Genomic DNA, 15,792 nt, shown 5'->3' with positions numbered 1-15,792 from the left:
ATGGCCATACTGCCCAAGGTAATTTATAGATTCAATGCCATCCCCATTAAGCTACCAATGACTTTCTTCACAGAATTGGAAAAAAAGTGCTTTAAAGTTCATATGGAACCAAAAAAGACCCCGCATTGCCAAGACAATCCCTAAGCCAAAAGAGCAAAGCTGGAGGCATCACATTACCTGACTTCAAACTATACTACAAGGCTACAGTAACCAAAACAGCATGGTACTGGTACCAAAACAGAGATACAGACCAATGGAGCAGAACAGAGCCCTCAGAAATAATACCACACATCTACAGCCATCTGATCTTTGACAAACCTGACAAAAGCAAGAAATGGGGAAAGGATTCCCTATTTAATAAATGGTGCTGGGAAAATTGCCTAGCCATAGGTAGAAAGCTGAAACTGGATCCTTTCCTTACTCCTTATACGAAAATTAATTCAAGATGGATTAGAGACTTAAATGTTAGACCTAAAACCATAAAAACCCTAGAAGAAAACCTAGGTAATACCATTCAGGACATAGGCATGGGCAAGGACTAAATGTCTAAAACACCAAAAGCAACAGCAACAAAAGCCAAAATTCACAAATGGGATCTAATTAAACTAAAGAGCTTCTGCACAGCTAAAGAAACTACTATCAGAGTGAACAGGCAACCTACAGAATGGGAGAAAATTTTTGCAATCTACTCATCTGACAAAGGGCTAATATCCAGAACCTATAAAGAACTCAATCAAATTTACAAGAAAACAACAAACAACCCCATCAAAAAGTGGGCAAAGGATATGAACAGACACTTCTCAAAAGAAGACATTCATATAGCCAACAGACACATGAAAAAATGCTCATCATCACTCGCCATTGGAGAAATGCAAATCAAAACCACAATGAGATACCATCTCACACCTGTTAGAACGGCAATCATTAATAAATCAGGAAACAACAGGTGCTGGAGAGGATGTGGAGAAATAGGAATGCTTTTACACTGTTAGTGGGACTGTAAACTAGTTCAACCATTGTGGAAAACAGTGTGGCAATTCCTCAAGGATCTAGAACTAGAAATACCATTTGATCCAGCCATCCCATTACTGGGTATATACCCAAAGGATTATCAGTCATGCTGCTATAAAGACACATGCACACATATGTTTATTGCGGCACTATTCACAATAGCAAAGACTTGGAATCAACCCAAATGTCCATCAGTGACAGACTGGATTAAGAAAATGTGGCACATATACACCATGGAATACCATGCAGCCATCAAAAAGGATGAGTTCGTGTCCTTTGTAGGGACATGGATGCAGCTGGGAACCATCATTCTCAGCAAACTATCGCAAGAACAGAAAACCAAATACCGCATGTTCTCACTCATAGGTGGGAACTGAACAATGAGATCACTTGGACACAGGAAGGGGAACATCACACACCGGGTCCTATTGTGGGGAGGGGGAGGGAAGGAGGGATAGCATTAGTAGATATACCTAATGTAAATGATGAGTTAATGGGTGCAGCACACCAACATGGCTCATGTATACATATGTAACAAACCTGCACGTTGTGCACATGTATCCTAGAACTTAAAGTATAAAAAAAAAAAAAAAAAAAAGAACTACAAAGAGAAGAGCAAATTAAACCCAAAGCTCACAGTATGAACAAAATAATACATATCAGAGTGGAGACAAATTAAATAGATAAAACAAAAACACCAGAGAGAATGAAAAAAATCAAAGTTGCCACTTTGAAAGGGACAACATACTTAACAAACCTTTACCTAAAATAGGACAAAAAAAACACTAAAGATGCAAATATCTATAACTAGAAATGAAAGTGGAGGCATTATGACACACCATAGAAGAATAAAAAGTACCACAAACAAGTACTGCAAAAAAATAGTACCAGCAAAACAAAGAAATGAACAAATTCCTAGAAATATACAAATTACAAAAACTGCCTTAAGAAGAAATAGAAAATTAGATAACTAATAGGAAGTAAAACCTTTCTATAACCTTAAAAACCTGTAGTAAAATTACTGTAACTTACAGATCCTACTTATAAACCTATAAACTATCAGTAAAACTTTACAATAAACTTTAGTATAGTAAAACTTACTATAACCTTTTAAACTTACTTATAGTAAAACCTATAACTAGTTAGGAGTAAATCAGTAATCAAAAACTCTCAACAAAGAAGAATTCAGCTGACACGGTTTGGCTGTGTCCCCACCCAAATCTCATCTTGAATTTTAGCTCCCATAATTCCCCCATGTCGTGGGAGAGATCTGATGGGAGGCAACTGAATCAAGAAGGTAGGTCTTTCCGGTGTTGTTCTCATGATAGTGCATAAGTCTCACGAGGTGTGATGGTTTTATAAAGGGAGCTCCCCTGCACAAGCTCTCTTGCCTGCCTCCACGTGAGATATGACTTTGCTCCTCATTTGCCTTCTGCCATGACTGTGAGGCTGCCCCAGCCATACCGAACTATGAGTCAATTAAACCTCTCTCCTTTATAAATTACCCAGTCTCAGGTATCTCTTTATTAGGAGCATGAAACAGACTAATACAAGGACAAAATGGCTTCATTTTGTGAAGTGAATTCTACAAAATATTTAAAGATTAATAACAGTCCTTCTGAAATTCTTCATAAAAACAGAAAAAGCATCTATTTAGCATTTATTTAAATGGAAAGATATCCTATGTTCACAGAAGACTTAATATTGTTATTATGGCAAGACTACCAAAAGCAATCTACATACTGAATGCAATCGCTATCAAATTTCAAAGAGATACTTTCCAGAAATGGAAAAGTGAATCCTCAAATTCATAAGCTCTTGCAAGCAACCCTTAAACAGCTAAAACATTCTTGAAAGAGTAGAACAAAATAAGGAAGACACTTCCCAATTTCAAAACTTACTAAAAATCTGCAGTCATCAAAACAGTACAATATTGGTATAATGATAATCACAGTGAAAGTCTAGAATAAAAATGAGATAGAATTGAAGTCCAAAAATAAAGTCATACATCTATGGCTAATTGATTTTCAACAATGGTACCAGGAGTGTTCATTGAGGAAAGAACAGTGTCTTCAACAAGTGTGAGGGGACACCGGGATATCCACATGCAAATTAAATGAGTTGTACTGATGCCTTATGCCATTTACAAAAATTAACTCGACACAGGTCATAAACTTATATGTAAGAGACAGAAGTATAAAACTCTTAGAAGAAAATATTGGAGTAGACTTTCACAACCTTGGCTTAGGTGAACCTCCTGAGATAAGACATCAAAAGTATGAACAACAAAATATAAAACCAGATAAAGTGAGCTTCAAAAGTAAAAACTTTTGTACATCAAAGAACAGTGTCAATGAAGTGAAACAACAAAATAAAGAATAGAAAGAAATATTTGCAATCATGTACCTGGTGAAGGTTTAGTATCCAGAATACAAAAGAATTCTTATAACTCAACAACAAATGAAAAATACTTAAAAATAGACCCAATGAACTTACACAAAGGGCCAATATCCACATGAAAAGATGCTCAACATCATTAGTCATTAAAGAAATTCAAATCAAAACCACAATATAATACTATACTTAACACCCATAAGGATGGCTACACTTTAAAATAAAAATTAAAAAAAACAAAAAAGACAAAAAAAAACAGAAAATAACAAGTGTTGGAATGCTCTGGAAAACTATGAATCCATGTATATTGCTGGTGGGATTGTAAAATGATGCAGACCACACCTAACTCACATCTAACATAATGGTGAAAGGATGAACACTTCCTTCTAAGAACAGAAACAAGAAGAGAAGCCCACTCTCATCATTTCTATTTAAAATACTACTGGAGGTTCTAGCCAGGGCAATTAGGCAAGAAAATAAAAGAAAGGGCATCCACACTGGAATGGAAGAAGTAAAACTATATTTGCAGATTATACGATCATGTATATAAAAAGTCCTAAGGAATCAACTAAAAAAAAACTCGTGGAACTAATGAAACAAGTTCATCAAGGTTGCAGGGTACAAGTGCAGTATACAAAACTCAATTGTATGTCTATACACATATAATAATCCAAAGTGAAATTAAGGAAACAATTCTTTTATAATACTATCAAAAACAATAAAATACTTGCAAATAAATTTAACATAAGAGGTGTACTGTATCTGAAAACTACAAAACATTGTTCAAATTTTTAAAATATCTAAATAAATGAAAAGACAACCAATGTGCATGGATTGGAAGACTTAATATTGTTTAGATGAGTAGTTGAATAATTTGTGCTGAATAATTTGTTCAGTACACCCAAAACTGATCCACAAAATTCAATGCAATCTTTATCAAATCTAAGCTTATATTTTTGCAGAAATGGACAACAATCTTAAAATTTATACAGAAGTTTAAGGAAATCAGGACAGCTAAAACAAAAAATACTGGAAGAGTCATACTTCCTGATTACAAGTTCTACTATAAAGCCACCATAATTAAGACAGCAGGGTACCGACATAAGGCTAGACATATAGATCAATGGGATTAGAATTAAGAGTCTAGAAATAAATCCTTACATTTATGATCAACTCATAAATTTTGACAAGGCTGCCAAGATCATTCAATGGGGAAAGAATAGTTTTTTCAACAAATGGTGCTAGGACAACTGAATAATCTCATGAAAAAGAATGAAGCTGAACCCCCCCCACCTCACACCATCCAATAACATTAACTCAAAATGGATCATAACCCTACATTTGAGAGGAAATAGTATAAAATTCTTACAAGAATATATAGGAGTATATATTTGTACCACTGGAGTAGGCAAAGATTTCTGAGGTATAATGAAAAGCATGTGTAAAAAAAGAAAATATAAATTTGACTTCACCATTAAGAAAAATAAAAAGAAAACAGTGGGAGAAAATAACTGAAAATTGTTTATCTAATAAGAGATTTGTATCAATAATATATAAAGAACTCTTGCAACTCAAAAATAAAAAGACAACCCAATATAAAATAGGAAAATAAATTTAATAGACATTTCTCCAAAGAAGACATGCACATGAAGTGGCCAATAAGCACACACACAAAAAAAGCTCAAAATCCTTAGCCATCAGGAAAAAGGAAATCAAAACCACAGTGAGATACCATTTTATGCTGTAATCAAAAGAACAGATAATAACAAATACTGATGAAGATATGAAGAAATTGGAAACATCATACACTGTTCATGGAAATGTAAAATGGTGAGGCTGCTTTGGGAAACAGTCTGGAAGTTCCTCAAAAGGTTAAATAGAATTAGCATATGAGACAGCAATTCCACCCCAGGTATACACCCAAGAAATTTAAAACCCACCTCCAAAGAAAATATTACTCATGAGTATTCGTAGCTGCAATACTCAGAATAGCCAAAAAGAAGGAACAATCTAAATATCCTCAACAGTTAAATCGATAAACACAATGTGACATATCCATAATAGAGATTATTAGGCAACAAAAACAATGTACTAATTCACGCTACAACAGGATGAACCTTGACAACATCACGCTAAGTGAAAAAAGCCAAACAGAAAAGACCACATATGTATGACTACATTCATATGAATTGTCCAAAATGGACAAATCCTTTCAAATAGAAAGTAAATTAGTTGTTGCCAGGGGCTGGGTAAGGGGGCACTTGGGAGTGACTGCTAATGGTTACAGGGTTTCTTTGGGAGTTGTTAAAATATTCTGGAATGAGCCAGGCTCGCACCTGTAATTCCAGCACTTCAAGAGGCTGAGGCTGGTGAACTGCTTTGAGCCAACAAGCTCTAGACCAGCCTGGACAACATGGTGAAACTCCATCTCTACAAAAATTCCAAAAATTAGCAAGGTGTTGGTGGCTCACGCCTGTAGTCACGGCTACTCAGGAGGCTGAAGCTGGAGATTAGCCTGAGCCCAGGAAGCAGAGATTGCAGTGAGCCAAGATCCTGACACCATATGCTCCAGCCTGGGCAACAGAGTGAAACCCTGTCTCAAAAAAAATAAATAAAGTTCTGGAATTAGACAGTAGTTGATATGGCTTGGCTCTGTGTCCCCACCCAAATCTCACCTTGAATTATACTCCTATAATTCCCATGTGTTGTGGGAGGGACCTGGTGGGAGGTAATCTGAATCATGGGGGTGGCTTCCCCATACTGTTCTCATGGTAGTGAATATGTCTCATGAGATCTGATGGTTTTAGCAGGGGTTTCTGCTTTTGCATCTTCCTCATTTTCTCTTGCCGCCACCATGGAAGAGGCCTCCCGCCATGATTCTGAGGCCTCCCCAGCCATGTGGAGCTGTTGGCCCAATTAAACCTCTTTTTCTTCCCAGTCTTGGGTATGTCTTCATTAGCAGCATGAAAATGGACTAATACAGTGGTGGTGGTTGTGCAACTTTGTAAATATACCAATGTGAAATTACTATATAATACAGTTGTGAAAAATCAACGAACCATATGCCTTAAATGAATTGCAGGGTATGTGAATTACATCTCAAAGCTATTTAAAAAAAATAAAACTAAACACTCTCAGATAAAAACCACATTGTTAATACTGTTTCTTTTTGTGGGATGTAGTTGCTGATCATTTTTGTATTATTCTTTAATGCCCTGTGTTTCACTGGAATGTGGTTTTCTACTGAACGTGTATTATTTTAACAATTAAAAAAAACCCCCTAAGTTTCCTGAAACCACAAAAGGATATATTAAACTATAGTGCTCTTTACAAAAGACTAGGATTGTGACCTAATGTCTAAGAACACAGAGAAGTTTTTTGATATATGATAAAAGAAAATAAATTAATACTTACTTTACTGCTTGCGCTCCTGGTCTTTGCACAATTAAGGTGCTAAATTCTTCTATTACAATATCTATCAGCTCAGGTTTTTGATGATTTTCTCTTAGAACAACAGACATACTTTTCAAGTGGACAAAAAACTTCAAGGCTTCAAACTAAGGTATATTCAGAAGAATAAAATGAAAACATATATGTATATATATAAACACAACAAATAATCTTATTCTTATAGTACATTCATTTCAAAAACCACCAAATATTTTAAGAACATTTTATCTCTTCAAGAATCATCAAAATAACACCAAAAAAAGAGACAATATTTATCCCTACCTTAGAAATGAAAATAAATGCAATTATAGACTCAGAAAAAAGATCACAGAACAAGTCAGTAACATGTATTTTCGAAAGGATTAAAAATAGATATATGTAACATTAAATTCCAAAGCATAAGGTCAGGCGCAGTGGTTCACGCCTATAATCCCAGCATTTTGGGAAGTCGAGGCAGGCGGATTGCTTGAGCTCAGAAACTGAAAACCAGCCTGAGCAACATGGCAAAACCCTCTCTCTATCAATAAAAAAAAAAAAAAAAAAAAAATTAGCCAGCATGATGGCGCATGCCTGTGACTCCAGCTATTCAAGAGGCTGAGGTGGGAGGACTGCTTGAGGCCAGGTTAAGGCTGGCAGCAGAGATCACACCACTGCAGTCCAGCCTGGGCAACAGAGTGACACCCTGTCTCTAAATAAATAAATAAATTCTAAGGTATAAGGCAAGAAAACATCTTACTGTTTTTGGCAAAGTTGGATCAACTGCTGTTTCACTATAGCCAATTGCTTCATAGAGTAAAGCTTTTTCTTCAGGTGTCAACATTTCTTCAAGAACTACAAATTATAAAGAAGTGCTTTATGTTCTTAAATAAAAACAATAAAATTAACACAATTTATCTGCCTTTAATAAACAGCATGTGAAATTTACTTTAAACACTGAATGTTTGAATGGGGCTGGCAATTTTACAAGTAATTATCCAAAATATAAACTGCTAAATATGTAAGTTTAGCAACATTAATTTATGATATTTCTATTAAGCAAGAGCTCAAAAATGGCTAACTATATTAGACAATTAATAGCACTGTGCTAATCAACACATTTAGTATAAAAAGTAGGTAGTATTAATATTGTAATTTCCTCCCACGTTATAGATGATAAAACTGAGGTTTAGTGCACTTAAATAACGTGCCAGAGACACACTGCTAATAAGTGATAGATCTAAAACATGTACCTAAGTCTCTAAACCTCCAAAGCTATACTCTTAAGCTGTTAGTTAAAAATCAAAAATCTTTCCAAGAAACAACTTCAATAAAAATTTACTGGCCGGGCGCGGTGGCTCAAGCCTGTAATCCCAGCACTTTGGGAGGCCGAGACGGGCGGATCACGAGGTCAGGAGATCGAGACCATCCTGGCGAACACGGTGAAACCCCGTCTCTACTAAAAAATACAAAAAACTAGCCGGGCGAGGCGGCGGGCGCCTGTAGTCCCAGCTACTCGGGAGGCTGAGGCAGGAGAATGGCGTAAACCCGGGAGGCGGAGCTTGCAGTGAGCTGAGATCTGGCCACTGCACTCCAGCCCGGGCGACAGAGCCAGACTCCATCTCAAAAAAAAAAAAAAAAAAAAAAAAAAATTTACAATGGAGACCACTTTGGAATTTTTATTTATTTATTACTGTGCTATATGCATTCACTAAATCTCTGGGCATAAAGCTCTTCTGTAAGCACTAGTAAGATTTTTTAAATTATTTTTTATTTTTAAACTAACATACATTTTCAGTGTTTTAATAGTTTTATTTGTAATAACTATATATATAATTACATAAATATACTTCAATGTCTATTTAATTAGGCAAAAATGGCAAAACTTTATTTTGACACCCAGTGATTATGCTGTAAAATGAAATGGACATACTTCCAGGTTTAACATCTGGTTGTTGTTCATTAGTATTTTGTTCTGACCAAGACCATAGCCAGCTAAACCACCCTTTATTATCCTCTGGATCTTTTACTCCTTCTTTGTAAATTTTGTATCCAGCTTTCTTTACCTAAAATGAACAAATTTTCAAATAAATGACATATTATCCTTTAGCAAGTGAAACAAATATAAGCAAGACATTCTGAGAACTTATCTTCTTGAGCAAAATGAATGTAAACAATATACACATTAACAACAGAACACAGTAACTGCAACATTAGTCAAACATAAGAATTTAGGAGTACCACATAGTTTTTCCACCATCCTATAAGAAATGATGATTGAAAAAAATTAAATTGGCTTTTAACCTTCATAACTGAATATTTGAAAAGCCCAATTATTTAGAAAGACTTTTTCCCATAGAAAGCTGTCTGATTTAAATGGATGTGCCAAAAAATATTAAATAATTTTCTTACAATACTAAAAATCAAACTGAACCATTTTTTGGAAACAGTATGTTACAGTACAAGATTAATAATATCACATCTGTCATATCTATATGGAATTTAAAATTATTTTTACTAATTGAAAAGCCAAGAATTACCTCAACTTCTGCCTGCTGTCTAGCTATAGTTATATTAAGGACATCCAAGGTTTTTTCCAACTCCTGAAAAATATAAACAAAAATGTGTTAACTTTACAAAAATAACTTTACATAAATAACTTAATAAGCACATAATCTATCAAACTGCTGCACTAAAGAAAAGATATAATAGGAAGCAAACAACAGAACACTCATCAATATAATACATATGTTAAATTCTTGGAAGCAATGCTTGAACACATATCAGCATGGAAATTAGTAAATTAGAGAGTAATATTTTGAAAAATGAAATCATACATATTATGCATAAAAGAGTTCCAAACTCTTCAAGTAATAAACACATATTAAAATATGTACATGCATTGTTTAAAATGATTTTATTTGGGTTTAAACTACAGATAAGGGTAAACATATTAGCGACATTTTCAACTAAAAATATAATTACAAGGCCAAGCACAGTGGCTCATGCCTGTATTCCCAACACTCTGGGAGGCTAAGGCAGGCGAATCACTTGAACCCAGGAATTCCAGACCAGCCTGGGCAACATGGCAAAACCTCTACAAAACATATAAAAATTAGCTAAACATGGTGGCACATGCCTGTAGTCCCAGCTACGTAGGAGGCTGAGATGAGAGGACAGCTTAAGTCTGAGGGGTCATGGTGCCACTGCACTCCAACCTGGGTGACAAAGTGAGACCCTGTCCCAAAAAAAACTACACATAGATATATAATCATAAATCCTTCATATTACGTGTACAGCCTGTATGTTATCATTAAGATACAGGCATACCTCAGAGATACTGCAGATTCAGTTCCAGACCACCACAGTAAGGCAAGAGTCAGACAAATGTTTTGGTTTTCCAGTGCATATAAAAGTTATGTTCGGCTGGGCGCGGTGGCTCAAGCCTGTAATCCCAGCACTTTGGGAGGCCGAGACGGGTGGATCACGAGGTCAGGAGATCAAGACCATCCTGGCTAACATGGTGAAACCCCGTCTCTATTAAAAAATACAAAAATCTAGCCGGGCGAGGTGACGGGCGCCTGTAGTCCCAGCTACTCAGGAGGCTGAGGCAGGAGAATGGAGTAAACCCGGGAGGCAGAGCTTGCAGTGAGCTGAGATCCAGCCACTGCACTCCAGCCTGGGCGACCGAGTGAGACTCCGTCTCAAAAAAAAAAAAAAAAAAAAGTTATGTTCATACTACATTGTAATCTATTAAGGGTACAATGGCATTGTCTTAAGAAAAAATAAATACCTTAATTTTAAAATACTTTAAAAATTTATTGCTAAATTTTTATTGCTAAAAAGTGCTAACAATCATCTGAGCCATCAATAACAATAAGTTGTAATCTTTTGCTGGTGGAGGATCCTGCCTCAATGTTGATAGCTGCTGACTCATCAGGGTGGTGACTGCTGAAGGTTGGGGTGGCTATTACAATTTCTTAACCGAAGTTTGCCCCATCTATTGACTCTTCACAAATGATTTCTCTGTAGCGTACAATGCTGTCTGATAGCATTTTACTTACAGAACTTCCTTCAAAATTGAAGTCAATCCTCTCAAACCACACCGCTGCTTTATCAATTAATTTTCTGTAAATTTCTAATTGTCATTTCAACAATGTTCTCATCTTCACCAGGAGTATATTTCATCTCAAGAAACCACTTTTATTGTTCTTCTATAAGAAGCAACTCCTCATTGGTTAAAGTTTGTAGCAATTTAGTCATATCTTCAGGCTCCACTTCTAGTTCTCTTGGTATTTCCACCACATCTGCGTGACTTTCTCCACTGAAATCTTGAGCCTCTCAAGGTCTTCCATGAGGTTTGGAATCAACTTCCAAACACCTGTCAATGTTCATATTTTGACCTCCACCCATGATTCACAAATATTCTTAATGGCATATAGAATGGCAAATCCTTTCCAGAAGGTTTTCAATTTACTTTGCCCAGATCCATCAGAGGAATAACTACCTATTTCATAAGGCAGCTATCACCTTACAAAATGTACTTCTTAAATAATAAGACTTGAAAATTAAAATTACTCTTCCATCCATTGGTGGCAGAACAGATGTAGTGTTAGCAGGCATGGAAACAACATTCATCTTGTATTTCTCTATCAGAGGTTTGGTGACTAGGTGCATTTTCTATTAGCAATAAAATTTTGAAAAAAATATTTTTTACTGAGCAGTAGGCCTGAGTTTAGGTTTAAAATGTTGTAAACAGATATGGTGTCATCCAGGTTTTGCTGTTCCTTGTATACAGCATAGGCAGAACAGAGTTAGCATATTCTTAAGGGCCCTAGGATTTTCAGAATGGCAAAGAAGCACTGGCTTCAACCTGAAGTCACTAGCTACATCAGCACCTAGCAAGGGAGTCAGCCTGTCCTTTGAAGCTTTGAGGCCAGGCATTAACTTATTCACTCATGGTATGAGAGTTCAGATGGCATCCTCTCCCAGTAAAAGGCTGTTTCATCTATACTGAAAATCTGTTTAATACAGCCACCTTCATCAACGATCTTAGCTAGATCTTCAGGATCACTTGCTGCAGCTTCTCCATCAGCACTTTCTTCTTCACTTTACACTTTTATGTTATAGAGACAGCTTCTTCCCTTAAACTTCGGAACCAATCTCTGCTATCTTCAAACTTTTCTTCTGCAGCTTCCTCACCTCTCTCAGTCTTTATGGTATTGAAGAGAATATGTTTAGGGCCTTGCACTGGATAAGGCTTAGAGGAATGCTGTAGCTGATTTCATCTATCTAGACCACTAAAATATTCTCCACGTCAGTAAACAGGCTGTGTCACTTTCTTATCATTCATGTGTTCCCTGGAACAGCACTTTCAATTTTCTTCAGGACTCAGCTAACCATTGGGCACAAGCAGCCTAGCTTTTGGCCTGTCTCTGCTTTCAGCATGCCTTCCTCACTAAGCTTAATAATTTCCAGCTTTCAATTTAAAGTGAGAGATGTATGATTCTTCCTTATATTTGAACACTTAGAGTCCTTTGTAGGGTTATTAATCGGCCTAATTTCACTATTTTATCTCAGGGAATAAGGAGGCCCAAGGAGAGGGAGTCAGGAAAACAGCCAGTCAGTAGAACAGTCAGAACACGCACAACATTTATTAAGTTTGCTGTGTTAGAATAAAAACTTCAGCAGAATTAAATTTAAGAGTTTAATTGAACAATGAACAATTCACAAAGTGGGCAGCCTCCAGAGCCAGAAGAGGCTCAGAGACTCTGGTGTAGCCACGCAATGGAAGAAGATTTATGGACAGAAAAAGGAAAGTGACATAGAGAAAATGGAAGCAACGTACAGAAACAGCTGGTTTGGTTATAGCTTAGTGTTCACCTTATTTGAACACGGTTTGAACAACTGGCCACATGTGATTGGCCAAAACTTGGTGATTGGCACAAGAGTAGACTAGAGTCTGTTTACACTTCCATTTAAGCTATAGTTCATGGCTTACAGAGAAACCTTTTGGCTGAACTTAAAATATGTAGGGATGCAGCTTTAGTCTAAACTTAACTTAACGGCTGTCTTATATGAATGCAGTTTGTGGCACCTGAAAACAGTTACAACAGTAACAGCAAAGATCACTGATCACAGATCATCATAACAGATATAATAATAATGAAAGAGTTTGAAATATTTTGGGAATTACCAAAATGTGACACACAGACATGAATAAATGCTATTGGAAAAATGGCGCTGACAGATTTGCTAGACACAGGGTTGCCACAAACCTTCAATTTGTAAAAAACACAATTTGTACAAAAGCAAAGCACAATAAAGCAAAGTATGCCTATATTTCAAGTAGGCCCAGACACACTTAAAACTTGTTTTTAATACTTAACACTTTTCATAGTTGTCATAGCTATTGAAATAAGCTGAGATTAGCTAAATCTTTCATCATAGCTATCTTTACATACCCATAATTACTTTTGAGAATTTCATGCTCAAACTATTTTTCCCCCAAGAGAAGTAACTACAACCTATTATTATTTCAGAATAACTTATTCAGGGTTCTCCTATCCAGACTTGGAGGATTCAGGTTACGATTCAAGACTAAGAAAACCTGAACCCATCCCCCAAAAGACTCTAAGCCCAGGCATTCCTAATAGCCCTAGGTCTTCAGAAAGTCTCCCGCATTGAAAATAAAAGTAAAACTCAATCTAATCTATGATTTAGAAATTCATTCTGGATTCAGAATGTTTATATTAACTTCAAGAGACTAACTTCCCTTAATCTCTGTAAGCTATAGTTCACCAACTTGTAAGAGTCCCTCTTGAAACATGTCATAATGCTAAGACAAGATTAATACAAAAATAATATCTCAAGATAGATAATTAAATGTAAAATTACTGGTAGAGACTAGAAATACCACAAAAATTAAGAGAAAAAGGGCTCTGTATAAGCAGAAAATTCAGAGATGTTCATGCAAGCACTAAGACTTAAGTAGAACTTCAGGGATGAGCAGAATTGAGTGGGTAGACAGACAAAGGCAGGTAGCATTTATGAGCACAGGTGTGGCTATAAGAATGAGCATTAAATATACAGAGGACAGGAAACATTAAATTAGTGCATAGTCAGATGGTAACATAGGGGAAAATGCAGTGGTGACACATAAAAGGCTTTGAAACCAACATAGAGAAGTTACAATCAATGTAGCAAACACTATTTAGACTTTTGAGGTTAAAAATGACATAATCAATAGAGGTTTCAAGTTACTATTTGCATGAACCCAAATTCCTTCAGCTTGAGAATAATCTCAAATTTCAAAAGCTCACAGGAGAATTTCAACAAATCTTGTATTATCCAGCTGAAGTTCAGAACAGAAGTACAAAAAAGTCTAAGTAAAAGAGATGAAAAGGTCAATAAAAATTGGAGTGAAAGGTAGAGTGTATTAGTCACTGAAGACCAATAAGGAGTTATGTAGTACAAAACATTCAATAATTTATTTTTAAATGCTAACCTCCAAAGACACGAGAAGTTCACCAGGTGGCTTCTTACTTGTTAACTTTTTTTTATACAGTTCTTTATATTGCTTCATTTTCCCCCTATGTTTTCTAATATGCTTCCATGACCACATCCGTAACCTGGGGCAAACATTTACTTCAAGAACACCATGTATAGCATAAGCCCACCTAGTTAAAAAAAGAAAAACATTTAACACCCTCAAATCAACAGTATGAAATATAACATTGCTTCTACTCTAACAACATACATAACTATAATACAAAGATTAGGAAAATGATATATTATCTGAGTACTTCCTTTTTACCCAACCCTGTTTGCATCAATAATCCATTCAATATTAATCTTTCCTCTTTCTTAAGTGAAAATAAGCAAAATCATTCCATTTTGTTAATATGGTTCTACACAAGAACTATTAAGGCATTAATTGGCAAATAACATTTAGTCATCTGAATAATAACTGAAATAGTCAACTGAAAGAGTAATTGTAACTTCTAGAAACTAGGGAATAGCTTAAAAACTGGAATAACAAGACTTTTGAGTTTTAAAATGGGATTATCTTGCATAGACTCCATAACATTTTTAGGTTTTAAAATACAGGTTTAATAATATTGGTTCAGTGTATCTGATAGGGAAGTTGAGGTCGGGGTTGGGGAGAGACAATGCAAGAAAACAAACCAGGATTTGTTTTTGTAATAGTTCTAAATATACTGACCCATCTATAGTAAATGAAAACTATGGTACTTGAGTATCTCAAGTTATAAACTGTGTTAGGAAGAATCCCTTAAATCAGTTTCATCAACTCAATAAGCTAAAGCGGCTACATACATTTCTAGCTATAAATCAATTATGGTTTGTATCAGACCTTAAAAACGGTATATTTTAAAGATTACTCTTGAAGTCGAGAAATTTATCTGTATGTCGTATTTTTAAAATCTTAAAAAAAAAAAAAAAAAAAAAAAACTCAAGGCATTTTACCATTCTCTGGCATGGTGGTGAAGAGGCACATCAGGTCTGAACTTCCTATATGGCATATTTTGTGTCATCATATCAACTGATTCAAGAAGCTCCATAATACTGAAATACTAAAGAATGGAAAATTAAAGCTCTTAAATGTATCACATTTTTTTGTTCAATTGCTGAAGATAAAAGTTACATTACCGACTTTTTAGGGAAATGTTACCATATAACATCAAGAATTTTAGTGAAACATTTAAAATCTTAGTTTTGCTTTCATCAAACAATAATTCACAACTGAAAACTGTATTAAAGAAAATCACCTGTGGTTTATTAAATTCAATTGCTATGTTATGTAACTCAACATCCAAGTTTATTTTGGGGGCAGAAAAGTCAAAATCAGATCGGCGATTCATCACAAGTTTGGCATTAGCAGATATGGGACGAAATACTGAAAAACAATACAAATGGAAAAAAAATAAAACTGAGTTATAT

The 15,792-nt window shown here is 35.4% G+C and overlaps 1 protein-coding gene across 4 annotated transcripts in view; it reads right to left on the bottom strand.

Annotated features, from left to right (window-relative positions):
* VPS13A (vacuolar protein sorting 13 homolog A) overlaps positions 1-15,792 on the bottom strand; it is a 246,679-nt gene that overhangs the window by 184,568 nt on the left and 46,319 nt on the right. For all 4 annotated transcript variants that reach the window (XM_025360006.1, XM_025360007.1, XM_025360009.1 and 1 more), the window contains exons 11-17: positions 15,621-15,748; positions 15,319-15,425; positions 14,339-14,510; positions 9,372-9,434; positions 8,765-8,897; positions 7,592-7,686; positions 6,820-6,962 (exon numbers count right to left, since the gene is read on the bottom strand). In XM_025360006.1, the coding sequence (XP_025215791.1) occupies positions 6,820-6,962; positions 7,592-7,686; positions 8,765-8,897; positions 9,372-9,434; positions 14,339-14,510; positions 15,319-15,425; positions 15,621-15,748 (841 nt within the window). The remainder of the gene's footprint in view (positions 1-6,819; positions 6,963-7,591; positions 7,687-8,764; positions 8,898-9,371; positions 9,435-14,338; positions 14,511-15,318; positions 15,426-15,620; positions 15,749-15,792) is intronic.

The sequence above is a fragment of the Theropithecus gelada genome, chromosome 15 (assembly GCF_003255815.1).
Source record: "Theropithecus gelada isolate Dixy chromosome 15, Tgel_1.0, whole genome shotgun sequence".
NCBI lineage: Eukaryota > Metazoa > Chordata > Mammalia > Primates > Cercopithecidae > Theropithecus > Theropithecus gelada.
The sequence above is the reverse complement of the archived record's forward strand: the minus strand, read 5'-3'. Positions and strand labels throughout refer to the sequence as shown.